The 19,604-nt window shown below is 47.4% G+C and overlaps 1 protein-coding gene across 4 annotated transcripts in view; it reads right to left on the bottom strand.

Annotated features, from left to right (window-relative positions):
• MYH11 (myosin heavy chain 11) overlaps positions 1-19,604 on the bottom strand; it is a 128,009-nt gene that overhangs the window by 55,848 nt on the left and 52,557 nt on the right. For 2 of the 4 annotated variants that reach the window (XM_060285764.1, XM_060285765.1), the window contains exons 5-7: positions 7,187-7,289; positions 5,547-5,567; positions 2,977-3,069 (exon numbers count right to left, since the gene is read on the bottom strand). In XM_060285764.1, the coding sequence (XP_060141747.1) occupies positions 2,977-3,069; positions 5,547-5,567; positions 7,187-7,289 (217 nt within the window). The remainder of the gene's footprint in view (positions 1-2,976; positions 3,070-5,546; positions 5,568-7,186; positions 7,290-19,604) is intronic. The other 2 variants (XM_030884047.2, XM_030884048.2) reach the window with 1 other exon arrangement.

Here is a 19,604-nt window from a genome sequence, read left to right as displayed (position 1 = left end):
GATCGAGGGCCTTATGGCGACAGAGGAACTTAGAAAACACTTTCTCAAATCAATTTCACTTGCTCTTGCAATGACCCTCAGCCCATCATAGCTCTCCCCATTTTAAAGGTGGGGAAACTGAGGCCAAGAAAGCTAGTGGGACCTGCCCAGTGTGGTAGTGCTCCTAAGAGGTAGAGGCATGAGTAGAAGGCACATTTGCCACACCCAGTGGCTGGAGGCCTCCCCCGCTGCCCCACTGCCCAGAAACACGCTGGGCCTCCATGATCAATCAAGCCCAAGTTCATCCAGCTGCGAATTAAACCGCTTCTTTGGGGCAGGTGAGCATGAACAGTGATGCCAGGGAGCCGCGCTATCTGAGCAGGCCCTGCATAGGAGGCTCTGTAGGCAGGGCTGGGCCATGCCCCCAGCCCCTCGGCCCATCAGATCTCTCCACTTGGAAAAGATGCCAATCCACCTGCCTTCTGCCTCAGCCGAACCACAGAACCCAGGACAGCCAGGTCCCGCCTCTGGCAGCACCGGCCCTTTTCCTGCTTTCTTAACAGCTGACAAAGGATCGTATCCTTACCGCCCTCACCCACCCGTGATTACGTGGTGGGAGGCACCGTCCCCTAGGCTTGCTTGGGCCTCGACAAAACCCTCCCTCTTTCTCCATCAGGAAGCGAGACAGACAGTAGAATGATTCAGGACAATGAACGTTATTGCAACCGTAACACGGGAGCCTGCTGGTCCTGGAGCCATCTTGCCTTCCTCCCGAGAAGACCTGGGGCACCAGTGAGTGGGGACATTGCAGGGATTCACTTTGAATTTGCTCTCATTTACTGACATCCTAGAAACTCTGCACTGGGTTACAACGCACAAATGCAGTGCTTCTTGGTGCAGCCAGCACTAACCCCACGGGGATTTTGGAAATCTGGGGGAGGGACTGGAATTGTTACATGACGGTGGCAGCTACTGCTCTTAGTGGACAGGGGCCAAGGATGCTGGGCATCCTGCAATGACCAAGACAGTCCCAGACACCAAGCATTAGCCACCTACCCTATGACTTCCAAATGTCCCACCTGACACTCACGGAGGTGAAAAACCTGTTTATAATTAGCTGAGCCTAGACCCTAATGGTGTTTTAGATAAAAACACACAAAAAATGTTAATGTTGTTCTCTTGTAGGAATGTCATATCCATGTAACTTGAGAGCAAATTGTTCTTTGGTTCAGAGCTTTCCAAAGAGTATGTCATCATTCTGGAAAATCCCATCCCATGGCTTCAGTCCCCAAACGAACTCCCCCTCGTCTCAGCCTGCATTTGTAGCTGTCAAGGTCACAGTGATTCTGGATATAAATGCAAGTGTCTGACTAGTTCATTGTGTCTTCATATGTGGTCTGGCCCGAGAACTGATATGCTGAAATGCACATTTTAATTATGAATTGTTTTATTTCTCCTTCATATTATAGCAAGGGCATTGTGCTATTTTTTTTTTAATCTGATGTGTGTAGTAGGTGATGTTATCTATGACTCTAATTTTTCAGGGAAGGAAAGGGAACACCGCATAATTACTTGTAATAAGAAGTGGGTCTTGGGGTTGACAAGGCTGGGGCCCATGCGTGTGAATATGCAGGACACAGAGATACCCATAGAGCAGCTCTACGTGGGCGGGGCAGAGGTTTCTACAAAGAGTTTTTCACAGGGTCCCATCTGGTGACTGACAGTTCAGAGGGGCACCCACAAATCAGCAGGGGCCTCCTCACTAGTGGAATTCAGATGCAGTCTTTCCTCCAAATTTCCTCATCAAAGTATCTTTCTGGGCTTCCCAGGTGGTGCAGTGGTTAAGAATCCATCTGCCAATGCAGGGGACACAGGTTCAAACCCTGGTCCGGGAAGATCCCACATGCTGCGGAGCAAAACGAGGCCCATGTGCCACAACTACTGAGCCTGCACTCTAGAACCCGCAAGCCATAAATACTGAGCCCTCATGCCACAACTACTGAAGCCCGTGCGCCTAGAGCCCACGCTCCACAACAAGAAAAGCCACCGCAATGAGAAGCCCAAGCCCCGCAACAAAGATTAACCCTGCTGGCCTCAACTAGAGGAAGCCCACGCACAGCAACAAAACCCCAACACAGCCAAAAATAAATAAATAAAATAATTTTTTTAAAAAAGCATCATTCCTCTTAAAAAAAAAAAGTATCTTTCTGACTCTCCTATGGAGTGGAGGCCCCCACTTCTTTTGTACGACAAGATAATTTTTGTGTAAGTGTCATCAACCACCTGTGTTCAGAGTTCTCCTTCCCCCATTAGGCTCAGGTGAGAAAGTGGGGGGGGCCCTTGGAACCTGGGAAAGCCTGTGTGGGAAGTCCTGCATCATTGACTATTGGCTCCCCAACTAGGCCACAAGCTTTGTGAAGCCTGGAACCACATCTGAATTGTTTGCTGTCTAGTTCAGGGTCTGCTATACAGTAGGCGCTTAATGAAAATGAGCCAAACGAAGAGAGAGAGAGAGAGAGAGAGAGAATGGTGTCTGTAAAAATGCCTGCCAGAATGATTGTATACAGTGGGTGCATAATAAATGTTTATTGAAATTTGCATGTGCTTGGTACATAGTAGGTACTCAATGCATGTTTTGCTGAATAAATAAATGAGTATTGGGTGTAAGTGTCTAGCACTTACTAGGTGCTCAGTAAATATTTACTGAATGAATTATGAATGTCAAATTCTAACAGGGAGCCTAGCAAGCAGATGCTGAATGAATATTTGTTGAATGAATAGTGAGTGAATGAATGAGGGAGGGAGTGGCTGGAGCACTTGCAGGGTTGTAAGGTCAAGACAGGACTGGAGATGCAGAGCAAAATGCTGTTGCAATGCACACCTCCATCCCTTCAGCCTCAGACGTCCCTGCACACACATACTCTGCATTCTCAGGCAGAAGGGGACACCAGGGCACCCAAGTCTTTTCCAGAAAACCCATGTGGCTTTCCTACTTACAAATCGTGAGGAGTTGTCGTTCTTGACAGTTTTGGCGTTGCCGAAAGCCTCCAGGATGGGGTTTGCTTGTAGAAGCTGCTTTTCCAGCTCACCCTAAAATTCATTCACATCTAGTTATTGGAGAATGTGACGTAGACACTGACAGCTCTGCCATAGACAGAGGTTGTCACAAAATTCTGCCCTTAACCCACGGGTTCTCTCCTATCCTATCACCTACCCATCTGAGACCCCCAATGCTAATGTCCAGATTTACTCAAGGATTTCAGAAGAGAAACAAATGTCTGAGCTCTCTTATAGCTGGGACATCTGTAAGGACATCACCTGGGAAGGCCACTTTTTCCTAGATAGGGCCTGCTCATCTATGTGACATCATTGCCACTGAGAGCTGCCACACTGTACAACACCAGGATGTCATTTACATCATAGTGAATCCATGGAGTTGTGCAGTGCACAGCCTGCCCTGCTGTACACAACAGTCTTGCTGCTGCTTATGTTTGACAAGCAGCTTTCTTCAAGCTAAATCACTACAACCCTTCTTCTGATGGTTTTAGTGCCTCTTTTTATAGGTGCAATTTTTCCTTTCTCAGGACCAGTTTTCTGAAGTCTCCTATGGAAGACAAGTAAGGAATGCGCAAAACCCACCGGGAATACTTCAAACCGACTGCAGAACAAAGCTTCAAAGCAGGTTGCTTGAGCTCCATTCATCAGGTTAAATGCAGCTGAGACTGTACACAGCCCATCGGCCCCCTCTGAGGGGGCTCCTGTGCACAAACGCGGTCACGTGATTAATTGTTGCAGGAAAGGGCCAACAAGGTAAATCATGCCAGGAAGCATCGAGCTGCTCTCTGCCTATCCCCACAACACGGCGGCTGCAGACTGGCTCAGCGGCTCTCCTACCCAGCTCCTCCTACAGGCCGACCCTGGGAAGTACGGGTCCTGAGGGTTTTCTCCTGTTTTCTCTGCTGGTTCCCCTGTCCTCTTTTTCAGGGCAGTTGGGCTGGGCTAAAAAGAAGCTGGGAAAGGTTCTAGAAGGGAAAAGGCAGCGCACAGCTTTCTCCCTGCTCCTCTATACACCAGGAGGGCATCATGGGTGGCTGTCCCTAAAGGAACAGAACAGGAAGCTACTAATTTACGTGTCTATTTATTCACATGCCCTCCTCCTTCACAGCTCTCAAAGAAGATAAAAGTGTCATCTCTGGGCTTCCCTGGTGGCGCAGTGGTTGAGTCCGCCTGCCGATGCAGGGGACACGGGTTTGTGTCCTGGTACAGGAAGATCCCACATGCGGCGGAGCGGCTGGGCCCGTGAGCCATGGCCACTGAGCCTGCGCGTCTGGAGCCTGTGCTCCGCAACGGGAGAGGCCTCACAGTGAGAGGCCCGCATACCGCAAAAAAAAAAAAAAAAAAAAAGTGTCATCTCTGTGAAAATCCCAGCCACAGTAGAATCCCCATAATTGGGACTTGTGGAAATTTACAATGAGAGCAAAGGGCTTTGCTTGACTAGCAGGAAGAAGACTAATGGGGTCACTTCTGTCAACACAAACTTGGGGTCCCAATATCCCCAGAAAAAAGTTCCCTTCCTAGAATGGGAGTTCCAGCTGCTGGGGCCAAAAGATCCTTCTCAGGAGAGCTCTGAACATGAAGATCTGGTCCAAACCACTCATTTTTATGGATGATGAGACAGTGGCCCAGAGAAGTTAAGTGACTTGGCCACAGTCACACAGGAGCAGATCCTATATAAGAAGCCTGATTCTCCTTCTGATTCATCCATGACACTGCCGCCCAGGTCTAACTAAGATGGATTGAGCGTGATCCTAGCACACGCTAGGATCTCTTGATCTGAGGGTCTCTCCCAGGCTGGGACCCGTATGCCAGCCCCCCAAGCTCTGAGTTAGAGATGAGTTTATACATGCAGAGGTTTGAGCAGGGCCCGGTTGTGTGTCGCAATAGCTGGGGCCTTACCATGCCACCAAAGCTAGTGCCTCGTGAACACCAAGACTCCCGTTTCTGGAGCCCTGGGTCAAGCAACCAGCATGCAAAGACAGACACGCACTGCACACACATGCACAGGGACACACCAGTGCACAGGGGACAGGGCTCAGGGGAGATATTTAGGGATGATGGCAGGGAGTGGGGAGAGAGGCATGCCACAGCAGTGCCATTAACTGACTGTCAATCAAGCCAGGGAAGCTTTAGGGCCAGAAGGTCCTTCAAGGCTCAACCAGATGGAACAGACGTCTCCAGGGCCTTCCAGTCAGGGTTACCGGTGGCGGACACATTGGTGGGAAGGGTAATGAGATCCATTCTGAACTGGGGAAATCCATTCCCGGCTGGAGGTCAACCCTGGGAAGTCCAATGGGTCCTGCGGGTGGCAACGCGCCCCACGCCCCACACTGACATTGGACGCCCGCAGGACGGTGTTTCAGTGAGTCTGTAGGTTTGGGTTGTGAAACTCGGGGATCTAGCCCATTCTACCATCAGCTATGGGGCTCAGTGGGTGCGACAGGAGCATGCACATCTAAACACACTCCGTGCCTCCCGTACACACCAGGAAAACACTCCCAGTTACTCACGTAGGCAAAAGATGGGCCTTGCTGTGGTTGAACAATACAGTATAAAACAAATGTCAGTGTTATTTCCATCACACGTACATCAGGGTCTGGAGAATATACGATTTCAATCCCCCCGCTCAGACAGCCTGGATTCTCCAAGATTCTCCAACTAGGAAAGCAGCAACTTTTCTTGGATTCAATTTCCTTTCTGTTTTGCCGCTGTCTTTTCTAATTTCTTAGAGATTCAGACATTTCAAAGTTTTTTAATTGCTGGGGCCAAGGTGCAGTCTTTAAAACTGTGTCTCATGAGATGCTGTCTGAGATGTGTTCTCACACACAGAGAAAAAGGTATCTGGCACATAGCAGCTGCTTGATAAAGATCAGTTACTATTATTAAGTATTACTATTACTTATCATCACTATTCTAGGAAAAGGAAAGGTGGTGGGAAGTGGTGTTTAACTGCCACGTGAACTTTGGCGCTATTTGTTCCCATACACGGTGCCAGAGACAGTGTGGGTTTCCTGCGTCTGTTTGAGGGAGGAAGGTTCCCCAGGCTACAACCAGAGCCCACCCGAGATCTCCGAGGACCTCCAGACAAACTGGCCGCTGTGGCTGCTCCAGTGTTGCCTCTGAGCCCCAGAAGCAAGATCCAGAGTGGCAGGAACCAGTGACACCCCAAGCCTTCTTCAGGCCTCCGCTCTGCCGTTCCCCTGCCCCCACCCCAAACCTTCACACAGAGGCGCTGGCAGGTCCTTCAAGCAGCCCCATTGCTTGTCGCCTCCTCTGGGACAGACGAGGCAGGGCTAAGACGGAGGAGGAAGAGAGGGATGGACCCAAGAAGGGATGATTCTAGAAACAGCCTCTTCTTTCCTTCTAAGGCCTTAATCAAACTGCATCACCACGGGTTGATCTGTATGATTATTTGATGACTGTCTCTCTTTCCCACGAGTCCAAAAGCTCAGTAGCTAGAATAACAGTGCCTCGCAGCCTCATCGCTGGACCCCATCCTGGCAGCGCCCGGCATACAGTAGATGCTCGGTCAAGAGCACTGGACCAAAGCCCATATGCTGAGTGACACCAATGTTCCCATCCCCTGGGGTTCCCATCTGAGGGACACATGGAGGAATGACAGGTGTCCCTAAACACTAGGGAATTTCCAGAGATTCAGTTCAGGCAGTAGTTCTCCAGCAGGGGTGACCGTGCCCCCCAGAGGGCACCTGGCAATGTCCCTAGAGACATTCTTGGTTGCATAACTGAGGGCAGGGGTTGCTACCAGCCTCCGGTGGGGAGAGGCCAGGGATGCTGCTAAAACCCTCCGAGGCATAAGACAGCCCCACAATTACTCAGTCCAAAATGACTTTGCTGCCACGGTTGAGAAGCTTTGACGTCAATCAAGACTCCTCCTCTCATTTCACAGGACAGGACCCCTCAGGAGATGATCCTGGCTAAAGCGAGAAATCACCTAGACCCAAACGGGCCCACCCAGGAGGAAAAGCAGCCCTCTGGTGAGCTGTCTGGGGAGGGGCAGTGAAGCACAGCCCTGAGTCCTTACAACGCCAAGTCCTGGCCTTCTTAACGGTGCTGTCTCTCCCTCGGTCAGCCCACGAGCCCGGGGGCCCATCTGCTAAGTCGTGGCCACAGGGCAGGAACTACCACTCACCGTGATACTTGTGTCCTTCTTGCCCTTGTGGGAGGAGGCCACCACGGCCAGGTACTGGATGACTTTCTTGGTGTTTTCAGTTTTTCCAGCTCCAGACTCACCTCTGAAAGATAAGGGAAAAGTGACCCACCGGAAACAGCCCCACACAGGTGTTCTGTGGGTACTTTTCCACAGCTCCGTGCCATTTGCCAGATGGGGAAACTGAGGCTCCCAGAGGGGAGGAGACTTGCCCACCACTGGCAGAGAGCTGGGCTGGGTTTTCAAACCCCGCTCCATATCTCAATCCACTCCTCCCGAGAGGATGCAGGAAAGGATGTAGATGAAAAGAGTAAAAGAGAAAACTGAGTTTTCCTAACAAGTTCCAACCTTAGGTTTATTTGGAACTGTCTACTTTAAAAAATAAATACTTCGTTTTCTAGAGCAGTTTTAGGTTCACAGCAAAATTGAGCAGAGGTACAAAGGTCCTATACGCCCCTGTTCCTGCCCCTTGATATACACAGCCGCCTCAACCATCAACATCCCCCACCAGAGTGGTACCCTTGCAACGATCAATGAACCCACGCTGATGCATCATTATCACCCAAAGTCCGTAGTTTACATCAGGGTTCACTCTTGGTGTTGTACATTCTATGGGTTTTGACAGCTGTATAATGAAATGTATCCACTATTACAGTATCATACAGAATAGTTTTACTGCAAATTATCTATTTTAAAGACATTATTAGGGACTTCCCTGGTGGTGCAGTGGTTAAGAATCTGTCTGCCAATGCAGGGGACACAGGTTCGAGCCCTGGTCTGGGAAGATCCCTCATGCCGCGGAGCAACTAAGCCCGTGCACCACAACTACTGAGCCTGTGCTCTAGAGCCCACGAGCCACAACTACTGAGCCCACCTGCCACAACTACTGAAGCCCACACACCTAGAGCCCGCGCTGTGCAACCAAGAGAAGCCACTGCAATGAGAAGCCCATGCACCGCAACGAAGAGTAGCCCCTGCTCCTGCAACCAGAGGAAGCCTGCACATAGCAACAAAGACCCAATGCAGCCCAAAATAAATAAATTTTATAAAGAAAAAAAAAAGACAATATTAGCCTTGTTAGAGATGGAATGATCAGGCAAGAGACTGCCTTCCAGGAAGGACATAAGTACCTCTCAGAGTACAGGATATAAGTTACAATTTTTTGAAGGTCCCCTTACAAAAAAGGAGAAAAAGGAGAAGAAGAGGGAGGGGGAGTGGGGAGAGGGAGAAGGAGAAGAAGAAGGGGAAGAAGAAGAAGAAGGGGACAAAGGAGAAGAACTGGTTATCCCATCAGCCACTGGACAGACATAAGCCCCTTCATCCTCTGGAGAACCCCATTCTAATGGTCAGGTGGCTAGCTAATGATCTCAGTCAAGTATCAAAGAATAAACCTGGTTGAAGTAATTCATGCTAAAGTGTAAATGACTGATAAGTTTAGATCAGCAGGGTGTTGTCTGTCTTATCAAAAGAGTACTCCTAGAATATGAGCAGTGGATTAAATGGCCTTCTCGACCCAGCTACCTCTCTTGGCCACTGGAGATCATGGTGGTGGAATTGTTTCATCCAAGGATTCCAGACACTGCCTCTGACTCCCACTATTCTCAGTGAAAGGGAAAGATGACTTCAACCAAATCTTTCCTCCCTTCTTGTCCTCTCCTCTGATTTTCTTTTGTTTTTTGTTTTTCCTTCCTTTGCCTAGACTCTCATTTGCTGAGGTCACTGAATATTCTGAAACATACTAATTTTTTTTAAGTCTGAATTTGTCTACCCCAAGGTCGGTTCAAGGTTCTCCACACTGAACCACTGCCACCAGCGCTAGTGCAGTGCTTGCCCTTTTTCCTAATTAGGAAATAAAGAAATTAACTTGCTCTGCCAAGGGCCCACTTTGCACATGGCTAAATGGAAGAAAGAGAGAAAGAGGAAGGAAGGGAGGGAGGGAGGGAGGAGGGAAGGAGGGAGGCAGAGAAAGAAACATGTGCCCTGAATTGTCAGACGCAACCCCATGGGTCACCATCCGGAAATCAAGTGTCTGATCTCCAGGAAGGTTGAAACATGTCTCCACGTCTCACGACGATATTAACACTGTCCTCTCCCCTTTCCTAATGGCCTTTATTCCCAATGGTCACATTATTTCATATGGCCTCAGAGGCACTTTGTGAAATGGGAGCCATGGAGGCATTATCTTTATTTTCTTGAGGAGGACAATTGAGTCCAAAAAAATTTTTTTTCTTTAATTTTAAGGAGAGAATTGACTTTTCAAGGGGAGTGGAGGCCCTATGTTAATTGTTTCACATGTATTATCTCCTTTACCTCCCCTCCCACAATCCTGAAGGTAGGACATATCACTTTCATGTTATTACAGAAGAGGAACTTTGGGCCAGAGTGGGTAAGCAACTTGCCCTAGATCACACAGCGAGGCAAGAGCACACACAGCATTGAAATCAGGTCTCTGGTTCCAATGCAGTCAGGACTCTTTCTATGACATTTCACAAAGTCATTCCATGACACAGGCCTAACCCTCTACGAACTTGCTTTCTAAGGTCAGAGGAAGGGAATGGGGAATAGGAATTGATATTTCTTGAAAACCTACTCTATGTTATTGGGCTCAGAAATCTTTTTATTTAATCCAACAACCTAATGAAGGAGTCATTGATTATCCCCATCACCCACCTGGGGAAACTGAGGCTCAGAGAGGTTGAAGTAGTGTTCTAGGTCATAACTGCTCCTGCTATCACACAGATAGGGAACAGAGGAGTGAGATTTGAATGCAGGTCTTCTTGATACCAGAGCCCATGTTCTGCCCACTGCACTTTTTTTTTCTTTTTTACACATGAAATTATTTTCAAACATTATTTAACACAAGTCTTACAAATATATCACATTAGTTGTGGAGGAAGTTAGATATTTTATAACTTCAGGGCTATAATTTGTTATTGGCAACAAAAGGCAAAAAACCTCACTGCCAGCATGAGGGCACAGTTTGAAGCAACCGAAATCATACAAGCATTGCTTCATAAACACCGATTTTTGAGTGGCATAGTTGCAGAAAAGATTGATTTTTAAAGGATATTTTAATTATGCTCTAACAGGTGTTTGGAATGAAATGCTATATTGCAGCTATCCGTATGAAGGTTTGGTCAGCATTGATTATTCGGAATGTCTAGCTCTGCAAGAAAGCAAAAAGGAAAGTGGTTTGAAATAGACAAACTCTTGTGGCATATAGTTTATATGACTAGAGGTTGTCATCAAACCTTGAAAACAGTCTTGATGTATTTAAGTGAAAGACGGTGGACACTAAGCTGTTATAGGAACAAACTATCCGTGTAGCTTATCCTTGGAAATTAAGTTACTGAGTTAAAGTTCTTAAAGACTAATAATAATCCATTTAGATCTTCTTTTCAAATCAGTTTACTCGTGAATGACTGCCATGTATTCACTCTAATTTGTCAACAAATTGGCATGAAAAGTTGGAAATTGATCTTTTTTTTTCTTTTTTTTTTTTTGCGGTACGTGGGCCTCTCACTGTTGTGGCCTCTCCCATTGCGGAGCACAGGCTCCGGACGCGCAGGCTCAGCGGCCATGGCTCACGGGCCCAGCCGCTCCGCGGCATGTGGGATCTTCCCAGACTGGGGCACGAACCCGTGTCCCCTGCATCGGCAGGCGGACTCTCAACCACTGCGCCACCAGGGAAGCCCCGCCAAGTCCTTTTAATCAGTCCAGTCTCAGTGGCTGGAAGGAGGTACCCAATGGCAGCTTAACCCCTCAGCCCCCAGCCAGGCTAGATTCATGGGTGTGTGACCTGTGCAGTCCCACGGGGACAATACTGAGGAGGGCCCTGTGCTTGATTTAATGCTCTGATGTTGCGATCTTGAATTTCTAAATAATTTTTTAATTAATTTTTTTTTATTGGAGTAAAACTGCTTTACAATATTGTGTCAGTTTCTGCTGTACAATGAAGTGAATCAGCTATAAGTATACCTATATCCCCTCCCTCTTAGACCTCCCTCTCCCCCACCCCCCCATCTAGGTCGTCACAGAGCACCGAGCTGAGCTCCCTGTGCTATACGGCAGGTTCCCACCAGCTATCTATTTTACATATGGTAGTGTATCTATGTCAAACCTAATCTCCCAATTTGTCCCATTCTCCCCTTCCCCCTGTGTCCACATATCCGTTCTCTACATCTGTGTCTCCATTCTTGCCCTACAAATAGGTTCATCTGTACCATTTTTCTAGATTCCACATATATGCATTAATATACGATATTTGTTTTTCTCTTTCTGGCTTACTTCACTCTGTATGACAGACTCTAGGTCCATCCACATCTCTACAAATGACCCAATTTCATTCCTTTTTATGGCTGAGTAATATTCCATTGTATATATGTACCACATCTTCTTTATACATTCATCTATCATTGGACATTTAGGTTGTTTCCATGTGCTGGCTATTGTAAACAGTGCTGCAATGAACATTGGGGTACATGTGTCCTTTTGAATTATGGTTTTCTCAGGGTGTACGCCCAGTAGTGGGATTGCTGGGTCATATGGTAGTTTTATTTTTAGTTTTTTAAGGAACCTCCATACTGTTCTCCGTAGTGGCTGTACCAATTCACATTCCCACCAACAGTGCAAAAGGGTTCCCTTTGAACAAGGGACTCAGCATTCTCATTTTGCATAATTTTACAAGTCAGGTAGGTGGTCCTAGCTCCTAGGGTTGAACACCATTTCTGAGTCCATTTCAGCCATGGTCTGCCATTGGTAGAAAAGCCAAATTGCCTCTGAATCTCAAAGCTGTTCAGTCCCTGGTCCTCATGTGACTCCCACCCCTGCAGCCAGCAAAGTCCTCTGGATTTGTGCTGTCCAACTCCTATACATCCTACAAAGCCCAGTTAAGCACTGCCTCTATTTTGAGTACTGCCTCCAGCTCCCCAGGCAAAAGCATTTCCTCTTTCCCCTCTAGCATCAATCAGCAGAATAACACAGTGGGCTCCAGGGCCAGATTGCCTGAGTTCAGGTCTCTGCTCTGCCCTATGTGACCACGTGCAAGTCATTTAACTACTCCCATGCCTCAGTTTCCTCATCTATAAAATGGGTATAATAAAAAGCACTTCTATGATTGTTATGAGGATTAAATGAGTGAATATATAAAACATTTAGAACAATGCCAGGTATACAAAAATGTTACCTATTGTTACTTTTACAACCATTTCTCTCCTAATGCTTATATATTCTGTTTATATCATTATCTTCAATATTCATACTATCATTAAAATACAAGACATATTTTTCTATTGTTTAAGCCAGGAGTCAGCAAACCATTCTGTAAAGGACAGATAATAAATACTATAGGCTTGGTGGGGCCTGCATTCTGTGTCCTAACTACTCAGCTTTGCCTTTGTAGCACAAAAGCAAATGTGGAAACAAATGGGAGTGGCTATGTCCCAATAAAACAATAAAAGAACAGACAGGGACCAGATTTGGCCCACCGATCAGAGTTTGCTGACCTCTGGCTGAAGTGTTCCAGTGCTTTTCTGTCCATTTTAAAGTTCAGACTCCTCTAGAAGACCTCACCCACCTCTCTCTGATCTCATATCCCACCCCTCACAAAGATGCCCACATCCTAATCTCAGGAATCTGTGAATACATTACATGAGACAAGAGACTTTTTAAATTAAATTAAGGATCTGGAGAAGGGATAATTATCTCGGATTATCCTGTAACCCAGTATAATCACGTGTCCTTATAAGAGGGAGGCAGGAGGGTCAGAGACAGAGATTAGGAGATACACTGCTGGCTCTGAAGATGGAGGAAGAAACCACAAGCCAAGGAACGTAAGCAGCCTCTGGGAGCTGGAAAAGACTAGGAAACCGAGTAGGCAGGTTGTTTTAGCATTTATATCCACTTACCTAAGTAGCATTATATCACTAATTTTTGATTATTCATTGTTAAGCATCAAATGTTGATTTCTCATTGTGGAAGATGATAATTTAGCCCCTGTTTAACCCTCTCCTCTTTCCCCATAGAAGCAATGTGGTTGCATATAGTATTTCCGGCTAGATCAACACTCAGGGTTTGCATTATAAAGATGATGGAAACACTGCACACAGCTGGGCCCCTTTGTCACTGTGATTACTCTTCCTTCTTGCCTAACTTTGATTTCCCCTAGAATTAATAATTACCTTGTCTTAGTGTTTCCCAGTTTTCTATCTCTATACATATCAGCCCCAAACTTATTACAGATTTTCTAAATCTTCTCTCAATGCATTTCATTGTCTTCACAATTAAATCGCCACCTGAAACTCTTATTTATCTGGTTCAGCACCAGGACCCCCAGGCCTAGCACCTGCTTGGTGCCAGTTGGTGCAAAATAAGTATTTGTTGCCTGAGTCTGTCCTTTGGCCTTGGGAGTTTGCTGTAAGGAACATTGGCCTTGGGAGTTTGCTGTAAGGAACATTTGGGGGAAGAAAACCTGGAAAAGCACTTTTGAAAAGCAGATAGCAGGCTCTATTTTCAAGACTATGGCAATTAGAATTCCTTAGCACCTGAACTCAGAACCCATCATTCACAACTCTAAACGTGCAGAGAAGGTTGTGGAGCAAAAGTCTAGAAACAATGCGGTTACTGTTACTATCTGTTAATACTGTGAATAATTCTGTTAATAACATGATTTGTTGACATTGCTTTTAATTGAAGGAGAGGCTAACTTTCAGTTAGAAGTTTAAAATGTATGTTTGTGCATGTAGAGGTATATGTATACACACACACACACACACACACACACACAGAGTCATTCTCATTGTTCACACTAGTTATGCTCTATGAAGCCACTGCAAACACTGAATTAGTGATCACTGAACCATCGTCGGTCGTAGGGGAAACACACAGATAGGTTCCTTTGAGCTTCTGGTCCCAAAATTTTCATCAACCAATCACTATAGTATAACTTTGTTTTATGTGTGTTTCTGTTTAAAGACACTTTACTTAACATATTGTTGATTCATTGACATTGAACTCATGGCCAACAACACTGTAACTCATGCCTGAAGGAGACTCATCTAATACACGTACTTCCTCCATAAGGCACATCTCAGCCTTCCTGCCCTTAGGAAAACCAGACAGCACTTTGGCACTACACTTGGTGGACGTTTTAAACAGCAAAATAACTAAAAAAAAAAAAAAAAAAAAAAAGCTACAAAAATTCAAAAGCGTGGCACTAAATATGCCACGAAGAGGACCCTTGTTTACAGTCTGAGCTGAAACAAGAAGGCCGAGTGTCACCTTGTTCCGCCTCAGCTGGGAATGTGTGCGTCAGCGGACCCAGAGTTTAGCTCTGCACATGTCCTCGAATGACCACGAAAGCACCATGAGTATTGAATTAGGGGTACGAATAAATGTTAGCAAGTAGGTAAACCTGCATATATGGAATCAGTGAATAATGAGGATCAATTGTGTGTGTATTTTTTTTTACATTTTTTAAGGAATGGAAACAACCAAAATTATGATCCATAAGGGTTGATAAAATAAAATACAGCATTTCCAGGCAGCCACTACTATATATGATCAGACAGAATGCACTCTAAAATATACTGTTGGATAGAAAAAGCAAGGGCAGATAAGCATACGGTGTATACAACCATTGTGTTTTATGAACTCCAAAGTTCTGGATTCTCTTGGGGAGGGACAAACCCAAGGACCTCTGGTAACACTGGGTCGACATTCTCCCAAGGGATCAATTGTCTGTGGCAGAATCACAGCTGTCCCCTTGAATGGATACTGTGGCTTTCCAATTTGCCGCAGTCTTCACCACTCCCTATTGCCATTCCCGGCCCACTTCACTCCTTTCTATTACCTGCCAGGCTCTCCTAGGCATTTGCATTTGTAGATCCTGGTCTGGGGTTAAGATGAATATCTCTAAACAGACAGCTGTAGATTCACTGGCCATGCCTAAAAATGCATTAAGATAAAATACCTATAGGCATGGTTATTATGCATATTAATAGCTACCATTCTTTTTCTGTTACCCTATACTTTCTTCTTTGGTTTCACCTAGAATGGCTGGGGGCTTAGTGGAAATTTCAAATGTAACTTACAAGTAGCACTTGTGTTCACTGTGCATTAACACGTCATCAGGCACTGTGCTAAGAGCTTTTTATGAATTAACCCATTTATTCCTTACAACCACTCTGTGAGGTAGGTGCAGTTGTCCATTTTCTAGATGAAGAAACTGAGGCTCAGACAAGGTCAGTGGCTTTCTGTAGATCATGTCATGAGAATATGACAGAGCTGAGACCAGGACTCTGTTCTTTTCCATCTAGCACACAAGCCACCCCCAAAATGAAAACCTGGTCTGTCTGGAGCCAAAATGTCCTCGTGTCGCCTTGCTCAGTGCCTCCAAGTGTTGTCACAGCATCACTTAGGAGTGAAAGGGACCCAAATGCCCCACTATCACTTTACTTCCTCAGCCAGGAGAGTCAGCTAACGGTCTGAGGACCCAAATCTCTGGGTGGGCTCACTCCCAGCCCAGGCTCCCCGGGAGCCAAGACTGGGGCCCCCTCATTAACCCCTGCAGCCACCAGGTAACCTGAGAAGTCTTCCTACCACAAGGTCTGCACCGATGGGTCAGCAAACTGGGGGATGAGCCAGACGCCCTCACGGCAAAGTGTGCGTCAGAATCTCCAGGACCCTCCAGTCCTCCCTGACTCATGCTTCCTGCCCTTCTGAGCTCCCAGTGGGCTGCAGCACCCCAGCTCCCTCCCTCTGCTGGTGGAGGTTCAGCTCCCAGACAACCCCCTCTAGACCCCCACCCAGAGCAGACGGCGGTGCACAGCTCAGACACAGCCACCCTTTCTGCGTCCCCTGTGTAGATGACCCTTGACAAGTGTTTCCAATCTCTGCCAGCTTGCTGACCAGCCCTGCAGCTTCACAGTCGCCCAAGACACTAGATAAAAACATAGGTTTCCCCAGCTCTACCCCAGATCCACTGAGTCAAGAGCTGCTGGGGGTGAAGCCAGGCTATCCGTCTCTTGAACTAATGGCCCAAGAACTGACGTGCAGCCACGTTTGTGGAGAGAGGTCTAACAGAGCCCACACTGGACGTATCTGAGGTGGTTTTATGCAGTTCATGGTCAAGCAAGCAGGGCTCAGCAGAACTCTGGTTGATACTAACCACGGCGCTGCATCAGAACCCCAGCTGCCAATCACGGGCACCTGCACTGTGCCAACATCGTGCTCAGCTCCCCCCTACACAGCTCCTTCAATTCTCTCAACAACCCTGGGAGGTGGGCACAACTGATACCCCCATTCTACAGATGAGGAGACTGAGGCTGGGAGGCTTAACCAACCTGCCCAAGAACAAATTGCTGGCGTGCAGCACAGCGGGAAAGCAAACCTAGATCTGTGCCTCCACAGCCTCGCCAGCTAAGCACAGCGGCCACTCTCCTGAGGCATCTGCGCCCCTTCAACACTGCACTGTGTTATCAAAAACACCTTTAAAAACGCTGCAGGCCTCTGCCAGAAAGTGTTTCTCCCTCTTCTTCAGAGACAGGGTGGAAGGGATGAGGGCAGGGGGTCAAAGTAGGAAGCCTGGTTGGGAGCGAAGGCAGACCGTGGGTGAAGCAACAAAGGCAAACCCCTGGGAAGCCTGCAGTTTTCCAAGAGTCAGCACTGGCCCCAGGGAGAGTGACAGAGGCACCTGCTGGCCTGAGTTGCCTCCCCTGAACGGGAGAGTCACCTGACAACAGCATCTCCTGCCACTGAGTCCCAGTCCCCCAGACCCTAGGGCATCAGTGCTTATCCCCAAGCGGCACTGTGGCCTCCTTGAATGATCAGAAAGATCTGCTCTAACCTCTTGTCCATACGCTCGCCCCAGCCTGCAAGGCCCTTCATGACCATGTCCCCGACCACATCCTCCTACCCTTCTCCTTCCTCCCTGCGCCCCACCCACTCAGACCGTCTCCGACCCTCAAAACACAAGTGGTTCCCACCTTAGGACCTTTGCCCTTGCTGTTCCCCACCCGAAACTCCTCCCCCAAGTCCTCCTCGGGGCTTGCTTCCTCTCATCACTCGGGTCTCAGCTCATACCCCGAGTGGTTGAACCAGGCGGACAGGCTGCAGCTCTTTTCCTCCAGATAGATGCGCTAAATACGAAAGATGCCAGCCATTCCTCACCCCCTGATGCCACAGTCTGTGGTGGGGCAGGGGATGGTGGGGCTGTGGCTGGCTCATCAGTGAAGGCCAGCGAATGAGGGTTGGGCCCTCCAACGGCCTCAAGAAATTTAGGTCCAAGTCTCACTATTGACAAAAACTCGCTGTGTGCCTCTGGGCAAATCTCATGACCTCTCTGATTTCCTCCTCTATAAAAATGAGGTAACTGGGGACTTCCCTGGTGGCGCAGTGGTTAAGAACCCACCTGCGAATGCAGGGGACATGGGTTCGAACCCTGGCCCAGGAAGATCCCACATGCCATGGAGCAACTCATGTGCCACATAAGCTCATGTGCCACAGCTACTGAGCCCATGTGCCACAACTACTGAAGCCTGGGCGCCCTAGAGCCTTAGAGCCTGTGCTCTGCAGCAAGAGAAGCCACTGCAATGAGAAGCCCGTGCACCACAACTAGAAAAAAGCCCGCGTGCAGCAACAAACACCAACGCAGCCAAAAATAAATAAATTAAAAAAAAAAAATGAGGTAACTGGACTTGAGCAGTGGGTTCTCTGCTCTGCCAGGACACACATGTTAGTCATGACATATGAATATCTAGCTTACAGGGCTTGCTTGGTTCTTAGATATATACATAGTAGTCATATATATGAGTATGTGTGTCTGTATATATAGATATACATATACATATTCATATACATACACATATATATGTAACACTCACAACAACCCTATTAAGTACCATTAAGTACCATTATCATCATTCTTACTTCCCCACTTTATAGTGAGAACACGGAGCCCTGGAGAGGTTAAATTTGTACCTGAAGCTACAAGCTAGTGAGAGGCAGAGCCAGGATCGAAACCCGGGTGGTTGGCTTGTAACCCCCACTCTAAGGAGGCTTTCAATGACATAACTCGGTGGACAGTCCCTTCCATGGATGAACCTAGATTCTAATGAGACCTGCAGAGAAGTGGAGTCACATTTGATATGGAGGCTGGGGACCAACAGCCTGTAAGTCAACACAATCGACCACAGAAAGGTAAAATTGAAAAATCCCTTAAAACATCCTCAAAGCAATGCATCTGTGACTTGGTATGCAACGCCCCTCTGAAGCAGCCTCTGTGTATAAATGCCAACTAGATGCAGGGATTCCGAGTGTGCAATACGGACAATGCAGGGGAGAGAACGGGCTCGGCAAGGCGAGATGCTCACACCGTCAGGGCCACAGGGGAACGAGAGCAGTGGAGGGATCGGCAGGGTCCCACGTCTATTCTCACCCTCACTCTGGAACACATCCATTCGGTGGATGGTGGTGACCTCACCTGCACTAGATCCGCCAGTGCTAGTTTTCCTCCCGAAGGGCGTGGTTGGTTTCTCTAAGCTACGTGCACAGTATGAGACCCCAGCGCCAACGCCATGACCACCCCTGACACATACAACTCACGCTGGCCATAAACAGCCTGTCTGTGTGCTATTGACCCAATTCTCCACCATAATTATCACCCTGCCGCCGCCCCGCCCCCTCAAAGCAATATTTGGAATACAAGTGAATGAAAGGGAGATATTATTACAGAGACCAACTTGAATCCACTTTCATATTAAATAATACGAATCATTCCCGATTTTAAGGCTCTGAAAATTTCCTGCAACACTTGTAACTGACCAGGTGTGTGTGTGGGGGGGTGTGTGCAGGAAGTGCAGTCTCAGTTATCTCTGAGGACACTTCCTGGCCCAAACTTCTGGGACAGAGGTTGTAAACAGGTGGCCCATTGGCAAAGCCAGCCCACAAATGGACTTTATTTGGCTGGAGATCTGTGTATATGTGTTCATGTAAATTAGGTGCCAATGTTTAAAAATTTGATATTTCACATAAAAACCTAGATTTCCAGCTTCTACTGAAATGTAGGAAAGTCTGGCAACATTAGACCTGCATTCTCCCCTGGCAACAGTAGACAGGAGATGGGTAGCAGCTCCCCCCCTCAGATGGGCCATTTTCTCCAGTTCACCACACTCCCCACCATTCCCTACTGTGCTACACCCAGGACTTTTCGCAGATTAACAGTACTTGGTTGACTTTGATTGGCCTTTGAGTTTGCAACCACAGTCCTAAATGTCCTATAATGCCTCTTCTCAGACAGAGGGCTTTTGTTGGGAGACACACTCTGGCCAAACTGATCTCTCAGTTTCTCCGATAGAACACGCTCTATCTGACCTCAGGGTCTTTGCATATGCTGTAAACTATT

The sequence above is a fragment of the Globicephala melas genome, chromosome 15 (genome assembly GCF_963455315.2).
Source record: "Globicephala melas chromosome 15, mGloMel1.2, whole genome shotgun sequence".
In the NCBI taxonomy this organism is placed as follows: Eukaryota; Metazoa; Chordata; class Mammalia; order Artiodactyla; family Delphinidae; genus Globicephala; species Globicephala melas.
Note: the sequence above shows the minus strand (reverse complement) of the source record. Positions and strands in the feature narration are given on the sequence as shown.